Source organism: Monodelphis domestica, chromosome 2 (assembly GCF_027887165.1).
Source record: "Monodelphis domestica isolate mMonDom1 chromosome 2, mMonDom1.pri, whole genome shotgun sequence".
Taxonomy (NCBI): domain Eukaryota; kingdom Metazoa; phylum Chordata; class Mammalia; order Didelphimorphia; family Didelphidae; genus Monodelphis; species Monodelphis domestica.
This window is the reverse complement of record NC_077228.1, coordinates 522,590,207-522,614,181: the sequence shown is the minus strand read 5'-3', so window position 1 is coordinate 522,614,181 and position 23,975 is coordinate 522,590,207. Positions and strand designations below refer to the sequence as shown.

Sequence of the window (23,975 nt, the reverse complement as noted above, 5' to 3'; positions counted from 1 at the left end):
TATGTAATTGGTTGTTAGATGGGAGGAGAGAGGGGAAAGGAGGCCACTTTGTTTGGTATGTGGAGAGGGATAGAAATGGAATTAGTAGTGCCTGTTTGCTCTGTGATGTCTGAAGTGTTCAGTATGCAAGATGTGTCTGCCATGTGTGCTAGGCTTGCTGTCGCACACTGGGTGCGTGCTTTGCTGTGAAGTATAATGATTGCAAAATGTGATATGTGTGTAGTTGGTTTGCTGAGCATGATCTCCATCTCCCGTGAGGCCTTTCCTGATCCCCTGGATGTTAGGGCATCTCCCTCCAAAAACAGCAATTACCTTGTGTTTGCTTTGTTTGTTCTTTCTTTTAACCTTAGCTTCCACCTTAGAATCAATACTGTGTATTGATTCCAAGACAGAAGGGCAGTAAAGGCTGGGAGACGGAGATTAAATACTTGCCAAAGGTCACACAGTTAGGAAGTGTCTAAGGTCTGTTTTGAATTCCAAGACCTCCCATCTCCACACCTGGGTTTCTATCCACTGAGCCACCCAGCTGCCCTTCTTTGTGTACATTTGTAATGTGTGACCCTGGGCAAGTCACAGACTCTAGGGTCTCCAGGCAACTCTGCTGACCTATAGCCCTAAGATAGAGCTTCCTGACCATAAACAATATTTCAGGTCCATCTCTGTCTTTTTATTCTGTATATGCATAGTCATGTCCGTCCTGGGTTCAAAAGTTCAGATCTTGTCCCTTATATTTGTTTTATTTTTTACATATTTGTTATGATTTGTTTTTTAGACATCTGTTACTTATATGTTTCATTTACTTATATTGTTAAATTTGCATGTATTGTTTTTCCTGATAGAACATAAACTCTGGGAAGATTAATTATTTCTTTTTTATCTGTCTGTCTTCAATACCTGACACAGAGCAAGTGCTGAACCAGTGTTTGTTTGGGGTGCCTGCTAAGTGTGGACATATGGGCAGGAAGCTTTCAGGGCTAGATGGTCGAAGGGGGCTGTGTGTTTGCTGGGTGGGGAGGTATTCCCTTTGGGTGCTAAATGGCAGTTGAAAGCTGGATGCAGAGAGCCCAAGACCAAGTTTAATTCCAGCCTTGGACACTTCCTAGCTGTGTGTCCCTGTTGGCCTCAGTTTCCTCTTCTGTCGAATAGAAATGATAATGGCCCCTCCTTCAGAGTTTTTGGGAAGATCCAATGAAATAATTGTGAAGTGCTTGGTCTGGGCCGTGGGACATGGTCTGGACTATATAAATGGCAGCTGTTCTTGTTATTGTTATCGTTGTGTGTGGCACGCGCCTAGGTGCGATGTGCGCCTCTCGAGAAGCAGAGAATGTCATGTATGTATGATGTCCAGAGTCCGTGTTTACTGTATGTATTGTGTCTGTTGTGTGTCGTTTTATGACAGTTTGTGTGTGTGTGTGTGTGTGTGTGTGCGCGTGCATTTATGCAGGGGGTGTGTGGTGTGTGGGGCCGGGGTATAAGTGTGATGAGCCCAGGGAGTGCGTCCCTCTCCACCCCAGACTGCGCATGCGCGAGACTTGGGACGAGAAGGGGTGCCACCCTCCTTCCTGCCGAGAGCCGAGCCCATGCTGTGACCACGCGGTTGCCTAGCTACAAGCCAGCCGGCGGCTCTCCGCTCCGCGTCGCCGTCGCCGGAGCGGGGGGCAGGGGGCGGGGGGATCGGGCCCGGGCGCCGGTCGCGCACGCTGTGACGCTGCGCGCCGGCGCGGTGCACGCTGGGATATTTAAGCCCTCCCCGCGGCGCGGAGCCGCGATGTCTCCGGCTGCGGCTGCGGCGGCGGCCGGGGCTGTGGCCGGCACCGGGAGTGGGACCGGAGGCGGCTCCGGGGCCGAACGGAGAGAGCGGAGGCGGCGGGCTGCGGCGGGCGGCGGCGGAGGAGGGCGGGGTGCCTGGGCGCGGGGCCGGCCGGGAGGCGCGGCGGCGCTGCTGGGCCTGGTGCTGCTGGGCCTCGTGCTGTACTTGGTGCCGGCGGCGGCGGCGCTGGCCTGGCTGGGCGTGGGGGCCGCCGCAGCCTGGTGGGGCCTGAGCGCCCGCGAGCCGGCCCCCCGGGGCCTGCGCTGCTGCCCGCCGCCCCCTGCCGCCTCCAAGCCGCGAGCCCGCCGTCCCCCGCCGCTGCTGCCCGCCAAGGCCGCGGTAAACGGGGCCCCGCTGCCGCTGCCGCCTCTGGGTCCCGAGCCCTCCGCACAGCCGCCGCTCATGGGCGGTTACCTGGGCAAGCCCGGCCCGCCCGAGCCCCCGCGGCCCGCGCCCACTGGCCTCCACCGCCCGCCCTCCGCCTCCTCGCCGCAGCTGCTGAGCCCAGCCCGCAGGCTCCAGCTCAGGTAAGGCCGGGCCACCGTAACCCCCAACTCCCAGCTGGAATCTGACCCCCATCTGTGCGTGCCACCAGCCGGGGCTCTATGAGCTTTAGGAGAGAGAAGGAGGCCTTAATTTCCAAAGTGTCTTGCTCTTCCCGGTGTGTCAGGCCCGGACTATGGGGGCACCTCCTTATAGGAAAGGCGCTGCCAGTCTTGATCACAGGGCAGGGATTCACTGTCAGGCAAATAATGCAGGGGAGAGGGCAAAGGATAAAGGGCTCGGAACCTTCCCCTGAAAGACACACAGTAGAGTCCTTTGTCAGTCACTTCTGGTCTCTCCCCTGTTTGGGGGTTGGGCAGCCAAAGAGCATCCCTCTACCCCACTCCCCCACCCCCATTAATAGAGTAGTAGTCTCTACTAATGGCTGTCCAGAGCAACAGTGAAATAAACCGTGAGGCCCGAAAAATAACTGAAACTTTTCTTTTTAAACTAACTCTTTGAGATCTCTTTTTTCTTGTCTTATGACTTAGGAGAATTTTTTAAAATCTGTTAGGGTTTTACAGAGAGAAACAATAAGTGTGAAAACTGGTACCGATGCTTTCCAGAGAGTGTAAAACAAATATAACATGAAAGAAAGAAAGCGGAAACTCCTGGGTTCTGTATTTAAACACTCATTTTTTTCAGAAAAAAAAAAGCTACAATCCATGTTGAAAAAACCTTTGCGGATGAAGTTAATTCTGAAATGCTGATGGGTACAGTCCTTGGTAACTTTCTGAAATTTGAGTATAGAATGTTTTAAAAGACCCCAGGATGCTGAGAGAGCTACTTTCTCTTCCTGTCCCACAACTCTACTTGGGGGAGACAGCTCTTTTGTTCCTCCAGTGCTGTCACACTTTACCCCTCAAGAGCTTAGAAGAGTTGCTGCACAAATAGCGTTTTTGTGACACCCAAGCTCAGTCACCTTGAGAGTCAATGTCATGTGACTTGCAATCTTTGATACAATGATCTGTTTCCCCTTCTCTATCCAGGGACCACCTCACTCCTCCAAGTCGGTTCTCATTAGTTCCACGGAGGAGATATCCAATTCAGCAGACACAGTATTCTGCATTGGGGACCTTTCCCACAGTGTCTTGGGAAGGCCTTCAGAGAAAAAATGTGCTCTCTGCTCGAAACTCCTACATGGTATCAAGCCCTGTGACCGTGAGGATTGCTCGTCCAGATAGCAGTCTGCCCCGTCCCCCGTGAGTATGCATTTTATCCCTTGAGATATTTTTGAAAGGGAAAACTCCCCTCGTGTTCCTGGTATATAGTTAGAGCTTGTCTCTAAGAAACACATCAGTAGAAAAAGATAACTGTTTGCCTTGCCCAAAAGAAATCAAAGCATCCTGAGCATGATAGAAAGAATACCAGCTCAGTGAGTCAGAGGACCCAGGTTGAAAGCCTTGTCTTTGTGTGGGAGTAATTCTGTCTCATTTGACTAGATTATTTCTTTATCTCCATGGCCTCCAAGGGAGATCCTCTATAGCTCTAGAGCTATCATCCTTTTTCATTTGCCTTGAAGGCAGTGTGCATTGCTAGTGGGGGGGTCTTCTGTGGATGGACAAAAAAATGCCTTGACTTCTAAGTTAATAAGAGAACTTTAGAGACTTCTGAGTAGATTATGATGATCTCTGTCTATGTGGAGTAACTTATCTCAGTAGTACTGACCTCCAGTCTTCCTTTTGCAGCCTGGAGCAGGTCGTGAATTCAGCTATGCCTTCACCATCCAGTGATACCCCAGACCCATGTTCAAAGGAGACTGTGATGAATGCACTTAAAGAGAGTCGGAAAAGGGCAGTGGAGGAAGACGATCAGATCTTCTCTGATGCCCAGGAAAATAAACGAAGGTGATAACCCGGTGGGCCCACTCTGGGGTTTCTGGAGGTTGGCAGAAGTGAAGTAGCTGTTCTTCCCAGGAAAATTCAAGAGCTGATTCCTCTTAGTGAGTCTTAACTGCTCCTTGACTGCAGCCTTCACATAAGGGTGTGATGAAGTTAAATAGGCCTTAAGCATTTCATGAAACAGGCAGTCCCAAGAATTAGAATGCCAAGGACCTTAAAAAGCATTATTGGCAATGCTCCTCTTATTAACCTCACATTCCTTGTCCCTGGACCATTGAGTTTTATTGTAAGAGGAATCAAATGTGTGGAACGGTCATCTTGATCTCCCTCTCAGCCCTCTATGGTACCTGGAGTTAATACCAGGAAGCTTAACTTCTGCCATCTAGTCATCGGGCATGAACCTTGATAAAGAAAGTTGAAATTCTGAGAGGCCCTTCCCGGAACATCTAAGGCAGTGGGATTCCTAATTGAGTTTATGTGACAGATAGGATATTGGAAGTGAAGAAGACCGGTGTGCAGAGCAGGGGTGGGAATGAGGAATAAACTTGTGAAAGTTGAGCTCTCCTAAGAGTCTTTTCGGGTCCCTTACTTTCGCTTCACTGGCCTTGCCAAAATAATCTGTCCAAGATCTCACAAAGCAACATGTCTGCTGCTCTCAGCTTGTCATCCAGGAACTTGACGCGAATAAAAGAATAACATTGAATAGAGGCAAAAATAGGGGCCAAGATGCCTGGAACTCTGTGCAGTGAGTGTAATTTTGAGCAGGTGTTGGACAAATAAGACAGAAAAGAGAAAGTCATTCCTAGTGAGCTTTCTAAGCTTCTTCTAGAAACATACCAGCCCCAAGATCCCCTCAGGATCTTCTCTCTCAATGGCTGACTTATAGCAAAGTAACCATTTTAGGTGGCATCTTTCCTAGGAGGGGAGCAAGAACCACCAAGTAGAATTTGCTATCTGTGGGCTGGGCTGAGACTGTTGCTATCCCACTGAGTTGGCTGTGTTGCATGGAAGGGAAATCTATTGGCCAGGGTGTGAGGGGAGGTTTTGGGGGGAGATAACCACTTTCTCTTAGAGCCTGAAATGAAGGAGCTGCCATAGAATAAGGCATCTTTAGGATCTCCAGGGCTTGGTATTTAGTCAATATGTCATAAATATTAAACTGAATTTGGTTTTATTTGGACAAGAACAGCAACCAACAAAATGGACGCCTTGGGTTGGATCTACATGCTACATGCAGTTTTCCTGATTGAGCATAAAGTAAATGTTTATTAGTGGAGGTTTTTAAGCTCCTGAAGTTATGGTAATATTCTTCCCTGCCTACCCTCTGTCCCCATTACCACCAAGAAAAGTTCATTTCACTTTAGGGTTTTTCTCATCATAGGCGCCACGACAGCAGTGGGAGTGGACAGTCAGCATTTGAACCCCTCGTGGCAAATGGAGCCCCAGCATCTCTTGTTCCCAAGTAAGTGTTTCCCTAATAGGATGTTTAGCAAGGAGGCACTTGAGTCCAAGTTATTCTTCCCAAACCTGTACTTATTAAGAACAGACTTCATTACCCAGTAACTGTTTCTCTTTGCCTGTTATGTTAGTTCAAGATAGTATCTGTCACCTTCAGAGACTTAGGCAGGATTAAAATTCAAATGTGCTTAGCTAAATTGTTACCAGTAAAATTAGCCTAATTCCTTCCCCCTCAACCACATGAAGAAAGGAGTTATGGCCAAGTTAGATGTAGCCTTAAAAAATGTCACTTTTCATGAGATCTCTGACTCCTTTTTTTCCTTCCATTAGGCCTGGATCTCTGAAGAGAAGCCTCACTTCCCAGGGTGCAGAGGATAACTTGAATAAGAGATCCCGTACCTCGTCCACTAGCTCTTTGACTAGCACCTACCCAGGGGGCATCCCAAGCTCCATGCGTAATGCCATCACCAGCTCCTACAGTTCCAGCAGGGGTTTCTCCCAGGTAGAACCTTGAGGAGGACAGATCTTTGGTGGGGTTTGAAGTTGGTGGATTAGAATGGCAAGAGTCTTAATATATGTGTTCTGCGTTATTGAGTTCTCAGCTGTTGGAGGATGTAGCCCTTCTGTGAAACAAAGGTTTTCCAGAAGATCCAATATGGGTAGATATAAAGGGTCTTATTTTAGAAAGTAACACAAGCCATTTATTTATTTTCCTGGTCATCTCAAAAAGCAAAAGGCCTGGGAGAAGGTAAATATGAGCAGCTTTAGGTAAATGCTAGATTAATCTCATTGTTCCGATTTAATTATCAGCATGGATCTTTTAAAGTAGTCTAGGATATGATCTTCTGTTGCAATGACCCTAAAAATAGACTAGGCATGAAATGCATCCCTGAATGTAGACTTGAGTGATCTCTGACTCTTTCTGGTTATCAGTTCTATTCTTTTGTCATTCTATTTAACTTCCAAGCCCCTAGGAAGTTCTCTAGTAGGCTCATAATCAGTGAACTTATCCCGAAACTGGAACATGCCTGGGCAAGGCAGTCTGCACCCAGGCCTCTGTTGCTCACAGGGATTCTAATTAGAACCCAGAGGCAGATGAATTGTTCAAAGCCATTCTGTGTGCTAGCTTCTGTCTCTTTCTAGTGTTCCAATCTGCCTCCACTTCCCCCTTCCTCTCCTCTCCCTCACCACACTGTCCAGAATGTTTCTGCACAGAGTTCTTCCTGACCCACTCCCTTACTCATCAAGTTTCCTGATTCTTCTGCCCTTGATGTCTACTTGCTGTAAACTTGACCACATCCTTGGCCATTTTCTTGACTGTTCTTCCACCTTGTTGCATTAATTTGAAAAGGGCTTTCTCCTGAGGAAATGAAATTTCTAGTATTTTCTACTAGAAACCATTCCATTTTCCCATTTCTTTTCTTTTTAAAATTAAAACCCTTACCTTCCATCTTAGAATCCATATTAAGTATTGCTTCCAAGGCAGAAAAACAGGGCTAGGCAACTGAGGTTAAATGTCCAGGGTCATATAGCTAAGAAATGTCTGCAGCTAGACCTGAACCCAGGACCTTCCAGCTCCCTATCTGTCTTTCTATCCACTGAGCCATCTAGCTAACCTATTTTCTGTTCCTCCTGATTCACAGGGCTAAGGGGAAGAACTGGTCCATTTGGTTTCCCATTACTACTTCTAGACTATTCTTTTGCCACCATCTCTCACTTGTTTTTTTCCTTCAAAGTTCTCCTTGCTTAGTGATCTCAGTGTCTGATTTGCATTCTCCCCCTTCATTTTATCCCCTATAATGGTCTCAAAACTACGCATGGCAACAAAAACAATGGTAATTCTAATTCACACATAAAGCCCCTTTCCATCTACAGAAGCCCATTTCCTCATGACAACCCTGAAAGATGGGTAGGGGAAGGAAATATTTTTATCCACATCTTCATGGAATTTGAAGGTTGAAAAGAGACCCAAGTAGCCATCTAATTCAAATTTTGCACAGATGGAATCCTCAGTGGTTGGTCTTCCAATGGCCATCCATTCAGATGTTTAGGCAGAGCAGAGTAAAAGGGGATCTTTTCCTAATGAAACTTATCTTTGAAAGGATGTTATTTTTTAAAAAGGAAATGGCAAATAGCCTAACTGATTATAGGTGACTGTTACTTTTGGTTTAAGTAGTGATTTGCAAATGGTCTTAATTGTAGTCTTTTCTGACTTAGACTGAGGAAGACTAGCAAGCATTTTCTTTCTGCAGAAGTCCTAATTAAGCAAATTGCTATTTTCATTTAAGCCTTAAAATACCGATGTTCTTTCCCACCTCCTTCCCAATCTGTTGTTTCACTTGATAACTAACTTCCTAAAATTTAGGAATATTGTTACCAATATTGAAACCCTGCTGAGTAGACATATGTTTGGTACTGGGACACTATTTCTTAAAGGACTTGATTTTTTTTTTTCCTAAACCCAGATCTATGCCACCACCATGAAACCAAAATTCTTCATGTTGTTCTTAGAATCACCTCTCAATGTCCTGTTTTTTAAAAAAATTCAAAAAATGAACTTTGAAAGCATTATTCCTTGTGGGGTTTCTTAAGGCCAAATCCTCATGCTAGTTATAATCTCTCTATGTTTAAAAAAAAAAACAATAGAGAGGGAAGGCATTTACTAAATGATGGACCTTTTCTAGAAGTAATCTCAGTAGTAGTTGTGTGTGTACATGTATGATATGTACACATGATTACATGAATGTAATCATTTTCCACTCTAATCTCACTTATATCCTAGGAGTGATCCTTTTGGAATTTCTTTCAGGAGGTGGTTGGTGGATAAGAGTTCTTTTCCACAATGAATTTTTGTGCCTCTTTTTTCAAAGGGCCGATTCTTTCTTCTTTTTTTAAGATTTTTAAACCTTACCTTCCATCTTGGAATCAATACTTTGTATTGGTTCCAAGGCAGCAAAGTGGTATGGGCTAGGCAATGGGGGTTAAGTGACTTGCCCAGGGTCACACAGCTAAGGTTATATTTGAACCCAGGACCTCCCATCTCTGGGTCTGACTCTCAATCTACTGAACCGCCTAGCTGCCCCCAGCAGTTCTGTCTTTCAAGAAGTTTTTCTTATCAGTGCATTTTTGTATATCTTTTTCCATTTGACCAATTCTGCTTTAAAAGGGGTTTTCTTTGGATTCTTGTGCCTCCTTTACCAAACTGGTGATTTTTTTTTTTTTGCAATTTTCCTATATCTCATTAATCCTTTTTGAACTCCTCCATTAATTCTGTTAATTCTTTTGGGACTTGAGAGCAATTCATGGGGGTGGGGAGGTTTGGAGGCTTTGGATGTAGTAGTTTATTGTACTTTGTTGTTTTCATCTGATTTTGAGTCTCCCCTGTCACCAAAATAACTAGGTTGAGTTTCTCTGTTTGTCATTTGTTGATTTTCCTGCCCTTTTCTTTTAGTTTAAAAAACTGTTAAAGGTGAACTCTGTAACTGGGGTGAAGGGAACACTGTTCCAAGCTTCAATTTCTTAATGCAGCTGCCTTCAGAGTTGGCACTGGGGATTTATCTGGTTTCTGTTCTTTCAAGGTGATATGATATAAGGGGAGGTGTGGGTAATACTCTTCTGGCCTGTGCTCTAGTCTGTGAGAAACTCCAATCTTTTGCCTCTTGAAACTGTTACAAGAGCCCCCTGTGGCTTCAAGTACTGGTATGTGCTAGTGCTCCTCCTCACCCTGTGACTGTGCCCCAAGACTGAAATCTGGTTCTGAATATGGGCAATGTGATGAAAGTCTTACACCTAGAGATAGCACAGGGACCCCTGTAATCACAGTCTGATTCCCCTCTTACTATCTGTGGCTGAGAGTTCCAGAAGTCTTGTTTGCTACTTCAGTTGCACTCATGACCTCAAGACCTGCCCTGGCCCACTGCATTTCATCTCTGCTTTGATATACTAGATATCTCATGCTGGTCTTCTAAGTTGTTTTAGGCTGGAAAGTTACTTCACTTTGTCTTTTTGTGGGTTAAACTGCTCCAGAATTCATTTTAAGGCATTATATCATTACATTTTGGAGGGTAATTTGGTAAAAATCAGTTGGGTCCCCTCTGGTATTTATCTCAATTTCCCTGACCTATGTGCCACTCCTCATTCCCCCATTAGACTCAATTTTGCTGGGCAAGTTGTCCTTGGTTATAAGCCTAGAATCTTTGCCTTTAAGTATATCACATTCCAGCCACTTAGCTGCTATGTTTTTTATAATTCTGACTACAGTTCCTCGGTACTTGAGTTCTTGTCTTTCTGGCTACTGTAATATTTTTCCTTTGATCAGTGGATTCTTAACATTTCTGCTTGGTTTTTAAGATCTGAAATTGTCGCTCTGGGCTCTTTCTTTGGCAGTGGCTTCTAAACAGTTTTATAGTTCTTAAATTTTTACTCCTAGATCTGTTGTCCACGTCAATTGTTTTTGCTCTAGATTTTTTCCCCCCTACTTTTTCAGTCTTTTGACTGGTTTAATAATTATTATTTCCTGGAACCTTTGGTTTCTATTTGGTCTATTCTAATTTTTAGGAAGTTTGTTGTTTGGGTAGGTTCTGTACCTCTTGTGCCAAGCTGTTAATTCCCTTTCCAGTTCTTTTCTTCTGTGGCTCTCATTTCTTTTCCAGTTTTTTCCTTGAGAGTTCTCATTCCATGTATAAAAGTTTTTTTTTTAATTTCTTGCTTCATCTCATCAAGGATTTCTTCTTGAATTTGTGTCTAAGCTGTGTTTTTCTTTGAGGTTTTGCTCTGTAGGTGTTTGAAAGTCATTCTCTTCTAGTTTTGTGTCTTGAACACCCCTGCCACCATAATAGTTCTTTATGGATTTTTTTTTTTAAGCTTATTTCCTGATTTTAGACTTTGTTAGGGCCAGATCATATGTACTTCTGGAGGGAAACTCTGCATCAATCTAGCTGCTTCTTTGAGCCTTGAATATTTCATTATTTCAGGATCTCAGGGACAGCTCAGACTGGAGACATCCAAACTTCCAGTGCCTCTAGAATGGTATCATCAGATTCCAATTGCTGCCTCCTTGGTGTCAGATCTAGAAGTTCCTGACATGGGTTTGGATCTGAGCAGCAGGCTTGTGGGCTTGCTGCCTTTGTGGCTGGAGTCAGCTGGGAAGCTCTGTTCTTTCAAAGACATAGGACTGTAGGCTTTCTTTTGGTCTAGGATTCCTGCCCTGTTTATTCCTTTATAGGCATCTGCTTGGGCTTGAATGTTCTGGTCCTGGTGGCTAAACCACACAGCTGCTGCTGCTACTTCTGTTTCTGAACTTGCATCTTGTTGATCTAAACTGGGTTTAGAGCCTCCATCCACTACTTACCTTGTAACACCCCCACACACACACCACCCCACCCCCTCCCACCCCCCCCACCCCACCCCCCGGACATCCATCAGTTACGGATTTGGGGCCAGAAATTTCCAGTTGTCTCTTCTTCCTACAGGCTTTTTACCTCTACTAAACCCAGGACCTCTTCTTGCCTAGGTGGTGCATAGCAGAGCAGTGCTGGTGGGCTCTGAAGGACAGAGCCCCTAGCCAGACCCTGTCCCCAGCATCAGCAGACATCACTTGCTGTCTCTCTCTTTTGCCTACCTAGGATGGGTTTTTTTCTTGGCTTTCTTGATTGGATTTGGTTTACTGCTTTGATCTGTTTGGGGAAGGGAGATGGTCACTATGCTCCTCATGATCCTCTGCCATCCTGGCCCACCTCCAAACCTTCCACTCCTTGAAGATAGCCTCCTGAATTATGTTGTTTATTAGGAAGTTTTATTCTGCCTTCAGCCTGAATCTGCCTCTTTGTGGCTTCTGCTGTATTCTCAAGTCTGTCCTCTGTTACTTGTCAACAGGCTAGTGTGACATTATCCCCATGATTTACCTGCCGGGTAAGGTTGCTTCGTTTTAGGGATGTATATTAACATTGACTTGGTTTGGTTTCAGCTCTGGAAGAGGAGTGGCCCCAGTACCTCACCTCTCTCTAGCCCCGCCTCATCTCGATCCCAGACCCCAGAGAGGCCTATGAAGAAAGCACGGTAATGACTGAATGATTACAGTCCATTTTTAGTATCCCCACATGATCTGAGAGTCCTTTGGGGAGAAAGAAGGAACGCCATGGGTTCACCAGAATAGCCAAAGTCCATGCACCATCCCAGAATAAAAAGAATTTAGGGTCTCGAAAAACAACAAAAGGGCCAATGTAAATCCTCATCCCTTATTTTTCTGCCCAGGAAGAATAGTGACTATCAATTATCAGGTTCCAAAAACATGAGTTCCTAAGATTTAGAGCTGAAAAGTTCCCGTAGAAGTCAAGATCCCTGTATTTTATGTAGAAAATTGGCAAAACAAGATCATGTATCATATAGTAGGAAGTAGAGGGGGTGTTCCTGATGTGCTAACTAGTGCCCTCTCTCTAACTTCAAATCCAGTCACTTGTTCTCTTCCCATGTACATGGGGGCAGGCATTGTGTTGTACTAGACTGGAGTCAGGTAGACCTGGGTGTAAGTCCAGATTCTAAGACTAGTGCAACCATACATAAGTCACTTAAACCCTATAAGCCTCAGTTTCTTCATCTGAAAAGTGGAGGCAATGTGATTCTCCCAGGGTGAAAGAGGATCAGAAGGGGTAATGTGTGTCAAGTGTTTGGCAAATTTTCAAGGGCTCTGTAGGCAGCTGTTGAGTACTGAATAATGGTTTCACTGTCAAGGATGAACAGAGCCTCCAGGATTCCTTGGATTGCCCAGCTGTTTACCTCTCCATCTTCATAAGAGGCAGACCTGGAGTCTAGTACATCAGCTGTCATATGTAGTCCTATTGTCTGTGGCCTTATTTGAGTCCAGGGCCTTGTGTCTATCCACTGAGCTGCCGAGCTGCCTCCTGTAGTCCTTATCAAAAAGTATTTAAGCTATTTATGTTGGCTTCTCCCATCTCCTTGAGTGCTAAGTTAAGATTTTTGCTAAGAGTAAAAGCTTTTCTGTGGCCCCTATTAGCCACTTAGGCTATAGATTCTTAGCTAAGTATATTTTGGCAAGTATTAGGAACAGTGACCTCCAGAGCCTTCGGACCCTGGCCTTGGCCTTGATGCAGAGATCACTAGCTCAGTGACATGTCAGCCCAGTATCCATATCATGATCGCAAAAGGCTTGCTAAGTTGGAGTCTGATTTCTTTTTTCCCCACAGAGAAGAAGAGTTTCATCAGTCTAGCTGTTTGACTCCCGTGACTTCAGACAAGGAATCCCAGGCAGACAAGGGTCAGTAGGGGCAGAGGGGAGAAGAACTTCAGTGCGTCCGTGAGCACAGCCCTATATAAATATATATATACACCTAAATAAAATGGGGGGAAATAATTGAGTGAAGGAGTCAAGCAAGCAGAAGTGTCCATTCCTGGGTTTTGGAGACCATTGGGCCAACACCTTCCAAAAGCTGTGGAGGAGGTGATATCTAGACCCTGAGACAGGGAGAAGAACACAAAACAGTGCTTGGGGGTGGCAGCAGTGGGACAAGGCTGACAGTCTGTGCTCCTCCTTTGACTCTGCCGTTTCTCTTAGTGATAGATACCCCCACCAGAAAGAAGCAGAGCTCCTGGCAGTCCCCTCCTACCTCTGGCAGTGGTGGAAAGCGCAGGCGAAAGGTTCAGTTATTGGCTTCTCGGCGAGGAGACCAGCTCACCCTGGTAAGATGTCCTTTGTGGAGCCCTCTGGCCTTTCCTCCTGAAAAGTTTCAGGTTCAGCCACCTTCTTTAGTAGTGCTCCTAGGGAGGACCCGGCCTGGTCTGACTTTAGATGTGGGCCAGAGACATTCCCCTTTGACCTTTGGGCATAGACCAGAAGGGTCTCTCTCCCTAGGAGTCTGGATGGGCTGCTATCAGCTAATCCATGGGATGAGAGAAACTGGACAGGAATAAAGGAATTCTTCTCACTATGGGTTTCTGGAGTTAAATTGTCATCTTGATCCCATTCTCTAGGCCTGTAGGTCTCTCTAGAGCCCTGCTCTTTCCTCTCATCTTACCGAGGTCATCAGCCCCCATAGGGCACCCTAGGATCCTCATTGCTTGCCCCTTCTCATAGACTTGGCTGTCCCTTTGTCTCTAACAGCCCCCACCTCCCCAGCTTGGTTATTCAGTCACTGCTGAAGACCTAGACTTAGAAAAGAAGGCTGCATTGAAGTGGTTTAACAAAGTCTTGGAGGAGAAGCCAGGTAAGAGACATGGGTAGAACCCAAACACCCATGAGAGAGTTCCCTTCTGAAGGGGAAGGTCACTGTTGCCCTGTTGGGGGAGGGACCAGAAGCCAGAGTTGAGGCTCATCTGAGGTGCTAACATGGATTCTTTCTTGTTTTTCCTTGAAACCTGGGAGGGCACAGCTAGCAGCTTCCTTAGTACAGAGGGAGCAGTCACTTAGAATGGGGAGAGGGTCAGTCACCTGTTGGAGTGGGTGGTCAGCCTGGGCTCCAGGCTGGAGGCTCAGAGAAGCCACTTCTTCCTCAGAGCCCATTTCCCCAGAATGAGAATAAGAACTGCTCTGGCCTCCTCAGTTGTGGCGAGACTCATGCAAGAGAGATTTAGAGCTCCGTGGCCAACAAAGGAGAGCAATTTCTAAATGTTTTCTTCTGTCTTAGATCCCACGCCACCACCCTCTGTCGCCGAGGCCTCCCCTGCCCCCAAGCCAGCCTCCTTCACCCTACCGTCCCCAAAGACCACTTCCTCACCTGCTACAGCTGCTCCTCCAACTTCCAGTACCAACCCCCTGCTGGATAGTCTGAAGAAGATGCAGAACTCCCCAAGCCCTGCAGCCCCCACAGGTGAGAGGGGACCCTGAGCAGAGCCACTCAGTCTTTTGGTCTCTACAGAGTAGTTTGATGGCCGAGCAAGAAGAAGCCTTTGCAGAAAGTTTAGCTCCCTTTGCCCTTCTGTCCTTGTTAAGTGCATCTGGAAATGGGCAGGCCAGGAATCCAGGAGGGTTTAACCAGCAGTGCCGCTTTACCTTTCTCCTTTTGTCTGTAAAGTTGAGGGAAGTTTCAGAATCACTTCTGTGAGCCTCCTGGGTACATGGCTGTGTTCTGGGAAAGCAGAGGATGTGAGGACTGGCATCTTCCTGACATGCTCCTCTTGTTACCTTCCACAGACCTGGCTGGAGCAGCAGCTACTGGGGCCCCTTCCCCTCTGAAGACAGCCAGCCCACCAGCTGCCCCGGGGCCCTCAGAGCCAGGGCCCCCTGCCACCACCACCACCACTACCACCACCACCAACACCACCTCTTCTTCCTCCAAAGCCATCCCAACCTTCTCCTTGACCTCTTCAGCCAGCCAGGCCTCCTCAGTGCCAGTGTCGGACAGCTCTAGCAAGCCCCCCGCCACAGCTTCCCCCAAGCCTAGCATTCTCTTTGGAATGCTGAGTAGCCCTTCCCCGGCCCCCACCCCTCCTGCCCCAGCAGCGACTCCTGCCCCAGCAGCAACTCCTGCTGCCCCTCCTGCCACTCCCAGCCCCATGTTCAAACCCATTTTTGGGGCCCCCCCTAAAATGGAAAGTGGGGCTTCCTTGCCGGCTGCCCCTTCCACCACCACTTCTGTGTCTTGTAGTTCTGTCCTCTCCACTGCTCCCAGCACCTCCACAACAACCTTTAAGCCCATCTTTGGTAACATGGGCCCACCTACATCTGTGTCCTTGGCCTCCACTTCCCCCTTCTTGAAACAACCCTCTTCTGTAGCCCCCACCACAACTGTCACCACAGCTGTCCAGGGGCCCCTCTTTAGTGGCCTCCCCACCATCCAGCCCACTGCTGCACCTGCCACCACCGCCTCTGCCTCCGCCTCTGCCACCACCTCTGCCTCATCCAGTGGGACCACTGACTCAGGCTCCAAACCTACCTTCAGCTTTGGGCTGAGCAGCTTGGCCAGTGCCACAACCAGTGCCCCCGCCACCACCCCCAGCACCAGCAGCACATCAACTGCTGCCCCCTCGGGATCCCAGCCTTTCCTCTTTGGAGCTGCTCCTGCCCCCAGCGCCAGCTTCACCCCGTCTACTGGCTCTGTATTCCAGTTTAGTAAGCCCTCGGCTGCTGTTACCACTGCAGTAGCAGTCACAACCTTTGGTGCCACACAGACGGCCCCCAGCAGCACTGCTGGCTTTGGGTTTGGGGGCACCGTCAGCACAGCAGCCCTGCCGACCACCAGCCAAGTGACCTTGACATTTGGCCCCTCCACTACCACCACAGCATTCAGCACCCCTTTCAGCTCCAGCGTCAAGACGCTGCCACCCCCACCCTACCCCGGAGCCACATCTCAGCCTGCTTTTGGGACTGCAGACGGGCAGCAGCAGCAGCAGCAGCAGCAGCAGCAGCAGCAGCAGCAGCAGGCAGCCAACAAAGTGGGCCCTGCCACGAGCTTCAGTAGCACGTTCAACTTTGGAGGTTCTACAGCCCCAAGCCCGGCCCTTGCCCAGCCAGCCTTTGGTGGGACAAAGCCACTCACCTCCTTTGGGGCCCCTGCCAGCACGCAGCCAGCCTTTGGTGGCACCAACACGGTCTTCTCTTTTGGCACAACCACCACCTCCAACTTCGGGGCCACCACGCAGACCACCAGCAGTGGTACTGGCAGTTCCATGTTTGGTGGCATGAACCTGGCCCCTTTCACATTTGGGAGCTCCACAGCTGCAACCAGCAGTGGAGGCTTTGGGGTCAGTGCAGCTGTCCCTGGAACCAGTTCATCCAGTGCAGCCTTCAGCTTTGGAGCAGGCCAGAGCGGAACAGCCAGTGCCACTGCCCCCTTTGGGGGTTCCTTGAACCAGAACCCCCTAGGTGCCCCAAGTCAAAGTGCACCCTTTGCCTTCAGCGTGGCCAACACCCCGGAGAACAAGCCTGTTTTTGGAGGTAAGGCGAGGAGAGGTCTCCTGCAGCCCTCCCATCTAGTTCAACGCCCTCTCTTGGCCCAGAGAGGCACAGTGACCCACTCCAAGTCACAGGGCAAATAGAGCAGAACTTGGATTCATACCAAGGACTCTTGCCAGAGATTGCCTTTAAGTCTTGGCATACGAAACAAGTCGTGTCTGGGCTTTGTGTGCTGGTCAGAGCTCTAACCTGCAGCTTCAGGGGTGGTCTGCCCTGATCCCTGGCTGTGCTTGCCCGATCACCCAGCCATCCCTCCAGTGCCCAGTATGCATCTGGGAACCCTCTAGGCAGGGTTTGGGCTAATCACAAAGTTTGTGCTTGGTAGTGAGGAAGAGCCGCTGATGGAGCTAATGTTCTGTCTGGCATTTTCATCTGTCTCTTCTTTCCAGGCACTTCCACACCTACCTTTGGCCAGAATGCTCCAACCCCCGGAGCAGGCACAGTGGGCAGTAGCCTTTCCTTTGGGGCCCCAAGCACCCCAGCCCAGGGCTTTGTGGGAGCAGGGCCATCTTTTGGTAAGTACCTTTGGCTTCTGGGCTGCCAGCCACTATTTGCCCTTCACTGGAGAAGGATTTTTAAAGGGTTGGGAGATTCCCATCTTGGTCATTTCCAGGGTTGGTCACTTTTCATGTTTTTTTGAGTTTGGGATACAAATGGTTTGATTCCTATTGAGAGGGTCAACCCTGGAAACACCTCCTTAAGTCTCAGTGGGGCTCAGGCTGAGGAAGGCCAGGTGGTAGTCATGCCTTGTGCTCTTCCTGAACCCCCAACTCTGCACTGATGAGGGCCAGGGCCAAACTCAGGGTCAGGGCTTTTGCCAAAGAGGACCCACCCTGATGAGTTTGTTGGATCCATCCTTAGGACCATCGACCCCTTCGTTTTCCATTGGTGCAGGATCCAAGACCCCTGGGGCCAGGCAGCGACTACAGGCCCGGAGACAGCATACTCGAAAGAAATAGCCTGCGCGTACCACCCCTTGCCCCCTTTTCTTTCCTCTCTCCTTCCCCCCCCCCCCCACTGGCTCCTGCTGTGAAGAGCCTTATCCCTGCCCCTGTTTTTGTACAGCGAGCCCCCCAACCTCACCCCCCACTTCTCCAGTAGTGGCTGCCAAGAAGGCAGCTGCCTGGGAAGTGGTAGGTAGGATGGGAACAAACCCTTTTTACTTGAACAGTTCCACTGCTGAAACTGGAGAAACTTGTGTATATACCGTCAGCCTTGCCTTGCCTTTCCTTTCCTGACTCGTCTCCTTGTGTGTGTGCGTGCGTGTCAGCTTGGCCAAGGAACCCCTTTCCTGCCCCCTCTGCCAGCCCCGCGCAGCCCGAGCCTCCCAGCTCTCCTCCCGCTTTACTTGGCGTGGCTGCCAGGCCAGCTTTCTTGCTTATTTCGCCTTGGGCTCTCGATTCCTGCTCCTTGGACTTTGTCCCTTGGGAAAGCCTTCCTTCCTTTGGCATTAATCTGGCTTGGTGTTTGCCTTGGGGAAGACTCCAGGAGGTGGGAGATGCTTCCCTTCCCCTAGAGAAGGAGGAATGTCCTTGCCAGTCTTCCCTTGGCTGGGCTAGCCTTAAGGGCCTCGGTGATTGCCACTGAGCTAGCCAATCAAGGAGGAAGCTGCCTTCCCCCTGGAGCCTCTGTTGGCCAACAAAGGAGCAGGCCAGGTCCCACCCCGCTGCTCTTGGCTTTTCTCCCTCTCTTCCCCAGTTTTTGTTCTCTGGGTTTGTCTGTATAAAGCTGTGTCCTATCCATGTTGCGCTGTCTGATACTCATTGAATCGAGTTTGGAGGAAAAATATATTTGTGTGAGTGGCGGCATGTTGGTAATGCCGGACTTGATGTTAAAAGCTTTTGGGGTCCAGGAGTTTCCCACAGATGCTGGACCCCCCCAATTGGATGTAGAATGTGGCCATGAGACGCTGCACGTGTGGAGTGACTCCTGAATTTTCCAACAGTGTTTTGACTTGAAGGGATGGCAGCCCAGGAAGGAATGAGGCCCAAGGGACAGGGTGCTGTGAATGTAAGCTGAGGCTTAAGGCCTCCCCTTGCTTTGGGCTCCCCTACACACACACACACAGACACACACACATGCACACGCCCCCTATTCCTTGCACACATCTTTGGGATATCACGGTAGGGCAGGGTGTCCCTGAATTAGTGGATAATCTGATTTTACTGCTCGGTTGCATGCCTTCCTAGGGTTTGGGGGGAAGGGAGGGTGAAGAGAGTCTTGGATCAGATGTTTGTCCAAGGACATAATCGAGGTAGCCAGCCTCCTTCCTGTTCCTTTTGGGCCAAGGAGGAAAGCCCTGTTCAGTAAGCAAGCTTAGGGACTTGCCCCATCCTCTTGATACCAATTTAGCCCAAAGCCCCCTCTCCCTGGCCCAGGAGCCTTGCTGCTACGCCATCACTTTTGGGAGAAGTGTGAATGTGTGTGGGTGATTTGCCTAAGTCTAAATTTAAAAAAAGAAATATTTAAACTTTTTTTAACAAAATAAAATTTATTTTTATATTTAAGCTAAATTGCCTTTTGAATTCCTTCAAGCTTGGTTCATTGAGGCTGTTAAGAAAGTACAAAGCTGTTGTCCAGAAATTAGCTGAGCAGTTAGATCTGGGGGAGGAGGAAGCCTGACTGTCTGTGGGAGGATGGGCTCGCTCAGACTCCCTTCTCCCCCAGGGAATCGTTCTACAAAATGTACTTACTTCTTTTCTAATAATGTGATGTATGTGAATGTGGCTAGGGCAAGGTTTTCCCCCCTGTGATAGCAGCTCTGGTGGTTGCCATTTTTGAGGCAGGAGAAGGGGAATGGAGCATTGGGAGGTCTCTGAAGCTCCTTCTTGTGTCTCGGTCACTGCTTAGTCTCACAGAGCCTTTGGGAGAGAGCTTCATTGGGCCAAAGTGGCCTTGGCCTGCCGTGGTGGGCACAAGAGCTTGTTACAATCAGTGCCCAGAGAGCTGCCAATGCCCGCCCCCACTTGAGGCCTCAGCCCTGTGCAGGTGCGTGCACAAGACCAGACAGGAATGGGAGACAAATTTTTCTTTCCATGACAAGACACTGTTCCTGTTGAGCCTGGTGGGAATTTAGTGTGAATGTGCAATTTTTTTTTCCTTGCTTCTTATAATGTCATTGATTTTAAAAATAAACAAAACTGTGATCTCCACCAGACCCTATTCTGTCTTTTTTTCCCTGTGGGGGTAGGGGCAGATTTGAACATTTGACACAGGAATACAGGATGACTGCATCTCCCTGCCTCAGGAACAGGAGCAATGAGAAGGGCCCCTGCAGGTTCAGGCCAGAACTGTTACTCCAGAAACCACTGGCTTGCTGTTGCTCCCAGGGCAGAGGCAGCAGGGAACATTGCCCAAGGTCACCTAGTTAATGTTTTTTTTGACGTCGCTTCCTTTTCTTAGGAGCCACACTGGGTCTGGGTTCTTCAGCCAGCAGTTGTAGTTCTGGACCTGAGCTAAAGAGAACAGAAAATGAGACCTTCCCAGGGCACCTTAAAAAACCTTTGCCCATGAAAGCCCCAACACTCACCTTTTCTCATCCACCCGTTCCAATACAGCAACAAAGAAACCCCCAGTAAGCGTGGCTTCAGGAGATGCCCGGATACAATGTTCTGCCCCTGGGAAAGTGCTGAGACCTCTCTGTGGCCACAGAGGCAAGGCATCCACTAGCCTGGCAGAAGTGGAAGAAGAAGCAGAAATGGAATTATCCCGCTCCCATCCTGTCCTTACCAAGGAAGGCCTAATACCCAACAAGTACCTGAAAGGTCCAAGCTTCTGCTGCAGGATATCTTGAACCACATCCTCATTCTCCTCCTGACACACAGAACAGGTTGAATAGACCAAACGTTGCAGGGCCGGGAAGGAGAGCGCATGCCTCAGGGCACGGCGCTGGAACCCAGCCAGGGCATGTAAACGTTCCTGGCTGGGGCTGACGGCACCAGGCTCCTCAAGCTGCCTTGACACCATGCCTGGGGGAAGACAAAGTTATTCAACTCAAGTGCTGATGCCATGCCAGGGAACACCAAGACCAAAAGAAACCCATCCCAACCCTCCAAGGGCTAACTGAAAGAAACCACTTGTCCACAAATAAACACAAAGTCATTGCCAGGAGGCAGGTCATCTTGTAGAAGGTGGCACTTGAGTCAAGCCAGAGGTGAGATAAGAGAGTGTGTGGAAGAGGAAGAGGAAATCCCATCCAAAACAGCCCAAAGTCAGGAAAAGTTAAACCTGAAATCCTAAGAATCCGTTACAAAGTCTTCCTGGTCCCTGAACCCCTTGGCATCTCCTTTTCTCATCCAAAGAGTTCCCCTGGGATTCTCCCCAACTCACCAGAACCACTACAAGAAGGGTCCAACAAGATGTACTGGACCCGGCTATATCGTGGGTTAGAGGGAGATATTGATAGAAAGTCCTCATTGGCTATCTCACAACAAGAGACTCCAGCTCTGGTCAGCAGTGTAGCCATAGCTGCTAGCCGCCCCGCATCCAAATCAAAAGCAAAGATTTTTCTACGGAAAAAATGGAGCAAATCAGTTCAACATATACCGAATGAGCACCTGTGGAGGTGGAAGGAAGAAAAAGCAAGCCTTCCTGTCCTCAGGGAACATACAAGTCAGTGAAGAATCTATCAGAATAAGCACTCAAACCTATGGAGAACTAGAACAATTAGGGAAAGGTCCTTTCTAAAGGAGCGTAAAGGCTCAGAAGACCCACAGCTTGGACCAAAGTCTGAAGACGTAACATTCACTAGCTGTGTGTGTCCATGGGTCATTTCAGCTGAGCCTCACTTTCATCCCCTCAATCTCACAATCCTACTCTGCAGCTGGATGGGAGTCTCACAATTTCTACAACCTCACAAGACCAGAATGTCAGTGGTAAGATTTGAACCCATGCCTTCCTAACTCTTGGCCCAGTATCCCATTCACTAGGCCACAAACCTCTCAAATGAGGCATGAAGAAAGACAAAGGGGTTAACAATGCTTTGATTCCTATCCCTGGAACTTCCCACTAACTCCCACAGATGAGGGGTGCGAATCCAAACAGCCCCAACAGCCAAACCAGATTTTAAATGGAAGCCATCACCCAGGATGCTATCAATGTCCATTCACCCAAATTCCCCTGCATTTTCTTCCCTGCTGGATGCCACAGGGCTCATTCAGCCTTTTCTCTCATGGCCTCACCCCTGGTTTTTCAGCAGAGCAGCCAGGTGGCTCGTCTTATTGCCTGGGGCAGCGCAGGCATCGATGACATGGGAACCAGGAGGAGGAGCCAGCAGCATGGCTGGAAGGCAGCTCGCCTGACAGGAGTAAGACATAAGAACTGACTAGAACCCAGCCCTAGACCTCTTCCACCCATCCATCCCTACCCTTCTGCACCACCCCTCCTCCTAACCTTATCTTGCAGGATGAGGTGGCCAGCCTGGTACAGTGGGTGTTTATGTAGGTCAGTACCTGAAGGGAACACAAGTAGCTCTGGGAGCAGAGGGTCCAGAAAAAACCGTTTTCCCTCTAAAGCCCGAAGCTCATCCAATCTATCAAGGAATAAAATGAAGAAAGAGGCCTGAGAACAGGCACCCACGCCCATCCAACCGCCCAGTACCAGGGAGGGCAGGGACCTCTTACCCAGAAGCACAGCCCTGATAGGAGTAGCCCTCTCGCTTAAAGTAATCGATGGTATCATCAAGACAGGTCTTGAGCGTGTTCACCCGTACAAATCGAGGAAGCTGAATCACTAGGAGAGAGGGGGAAAGACATTCAGAGAGACCCTCAACACCTTCCCTGAAGGTCCTGTGTTCAGGCTCCCCCTATGCCCTACCCAAGTGTCCTGCTCCTGCCAAACCCTGGTGATTACAAACCCTGAGCAGTCCCAGGACTGGACTCCAGAAGGTCCTCGTTGCGGCTCACACACCGCTTCACCTTGAGCCGGGCAAACTCTGCCTGCAACCTCGCCTTGTGCCGGGACAGCACAGGCTTCCATCGGCCTCCACCCCGTAACCCCCGTCCCAGCAGTAGTTCATATACCAGGACCTGGGAGGGGATTATGACAGAATGAGTCAAGCCCCCCAACCCCGATACCCCTCCTCTTGTCCGTAGGTAATTCAAGCTTAAGCTAGGCTCAAACGGGTAAGTCAAGTCATGAAGCATTGAACATGTAAGATGAACCATGGGTGGCATCTCTGGTCCACTCTTTCCTCCCACATCTCTACTTGACCTGCATTGGTTAAGCACCTACTATGTGCAAGCCCTGGGGGTGGGGGGACTGCACCTGGAGAAGCAAAGGCAAAATGAAGCCTCTGCCTTCAGAGAGCTTAAGTTCTATTCAGGAAGCAAGATGGAGAGAAGCCCAGATGGAATAAACACAAGATGATTTAGAGGTGATGGGAAAGGTTCCCTGTGGAAGGCAGAGTTTGAACTGAACCTTAGGGGAAGCTCAGGGCAGGAAGGGGGCCCCTCAGAGCAAAGCCACAGAACCAGAAACTGGGCCTGCAAGAGGGTCACAGATTCACAGATCCCAGCTGCGGGACCTCAGGGACCTCCTAGTCCAACTCCCTTATTTTAAAAATGAGGAAACAGGCCCTGGGAGGGGAGGGGACTTGCCTAGGACAAATGCCATAAGCAGGGAGGGGACATTTGAACCCAGGTCCTCTGGCCCTAAAACCATAGCGCCAGAGACGCCACAGTACCTGTCCAGGTGAGCTCTGGATCCCATATTCACCCCTACCCAGGCCAAGAAGACGACTTCAGGGAAGTCTCCCCGGATCCCCTCTCCCCTCCCCGGCCCGTCACCTTGGCCAGGTGAGGCTTCAGCTTCTTCTCTGCCTCCAGGAGCTTGGCGCTGCGGATCACCGCGTCCAGCACAGCCGAGTAACGCTGGGTCTCGCACACCAGGGCGTACAGCTGCCGCACATTCTGAGGTGCAGGTAGTGAGATGGAGAGGCAGACGGTCATTAGGCACCGCCCCGCCCCTGAACCCCCAAACCCCGAGGCTCTTCTCAACACTCCGCCCAGGCTAAGCGCACACCCTGCCCAGACCCCCGAACCCCAAAGTCCTGAGGCTCCGCCCAGGTCCTCCTGACTCCAGCTCAAGGCTGACCGCGCTTCGCTCCTGCTCCCCTCCGCCCCCCGCAGTACCTGGAAGCGGCTGCCGTAGACCAGGGTCTTCAGGGAGCCCTGGTGGGCCTCTAGCCCCGAGAGCACGGTCGCCGCAGCTCCATACAACGCCATGGGCTTCCTCCTATTCCCGGTTCCGGCTCCAGCCCCGCTGCGTCCCGCGTGGCCGCCTCATCCACTGCGCGTGCGCGCCACACAGTCTGTTCAGGATTGGCAGTGGCTCCACCCCTTCCCCATGGTCACGTCCCCCGCCACGACTCATTGGCCAACATTTGTGGCACCTCCCCCGGACTTGTCAGTTCTGTACA

The 23,975-nt window shown here is 49.3% G+C and overlaps 2 protein-coding genes across 4 annotated transcripts; one reads left to right on the top strand and one right to left on the bottom strand.

The window, feature by feature from the left end:
• Nucleotides 1-1,745: 1,745 nt before the first annotated feature.
• On the top strand, nt 1,746-19,710 carry LOC100029343 (nuclear envelope pore membrane protein POM 121). Of its 2 annotated transcripts, XM_001379079.3 has the most exons (13): nt 1,748-2,337; nt 3,343-3,555; nt 4,042-4,200; nt 5,576-5,656; nt 5,983-6,154; nt 11,618-11,709; nt 12,855-12,925; nt 13,223-13,347; nt 13,769-13,871; nt 14,292-14,474; nt 14,798-16,540; nt 16,948-17,073; nt 17,420-19,710. In XM_001379079.3, the coding sequence occupies exons 1-13, from the start codon at nt 1,769-1,771 to the stop codon at nt 17,515-17,517; spliced, it is 3,735 nt and encodes a 1,244-aa protein (XP_001379116.3). In that variant the 5' UTR covers nt 1,748-1,768; the 3' UTR covers nt 17,518-19,710. The 2 variants fall into 2 exon arrangements, with proteins under 2 accessions (XP_056675759.1, XP_001379116.3); XM_056819781.1 differs by having other exon boundaries at nt 1,746-2,337; nt 16,948-19,710.
• On the bottom strand, nt 19,030-23,869 carry NSUN5 (NOP2/Sun RNA methyltransferase 5). 2 transcript variants are annotated; one of them, XM_007486004.3, is made up of 10 exons: nt 23,689-23,869; nt 23,344-23,466; nt 22,413-22,584; nt 22,180-22,288; nt 21,950-22,088; nt 21,739-21,854; nt 20,888-21,066; nt 20,316-20,526; nt 20,088-20,228; nt 19,030-20,008 (listed from the first exon to the last, which is right to left on the bottom strand). In XM_007486004.3, exons 1-10 carry the CDS (start codon nt 23,779-23,781, stop codon nt 19,984-19,986), a joined length of 1,308 nt encoding a protein of 435 aa, XP_007486066.1. In that variant the 5' UTR covers nt 23,782-23,869; the 3' UTR covers nt 19,030-19,983. The 2 variants fall into 2 exon arrangements, with proteins under 2 accessions (XP_007486066.1, XP_001379130.1); XM_001379093.4 differs by having other exon boundaries at nt 19,030-20,013; nt 23,689-23,868.
• Nucleotides 23,870-23,975: the final 106 nt, after the last annotated feature.

Excerpts from the sequence above, each read along its gene's own strand:
- LOC100029343 (XM_056819781.1), top strand. The coding sequence starts at position 1,769 with ATGTCTCCGGCTGCGGCTGCGGCGGCGGCCGGGGCTGTGGCCGGCACC. Across the intron at positions 4,201-5,575 it reads GCCCAGGAAAATAAACGAAG|GCGCCACGACAGCAGTGGGA; the intron begins GTGATAACCCGG and ends TTCTCATCATAG. Across the intron at positions 5,657-5,982 it reads CCAGCATCTCTTGTTCCCAA|GCCTGGATCTCTGAAGAGAA; the intron begins GTAAGTGTTTCC and ends TCCTTCCATTAG.
- NSUN5 (XM_001379093.4), bottom strand. The coding sequence starts at position 23,781 with ATGGCGTTGTATGGAGCTGCGGCGACCGTGCTCTCGGGGCTAGAGGCC. Across the intron at positions 21,067-21,738 it reads GCTCTGCTGAAAAACCAGGG|AAAAATCTTTGCTTTTGATT; the intron begins GTGAGGCCATGA and ends TTTTTTCCGTAG. Across the intron at positions 20,527-20,887 it reads CCCTTCTTGTAGTGGTTCTG|GCATGGTGTCAAGGCAGCTT; the intron begins GTGAGTTGGGGA and ends GTCTTCCCCCAG.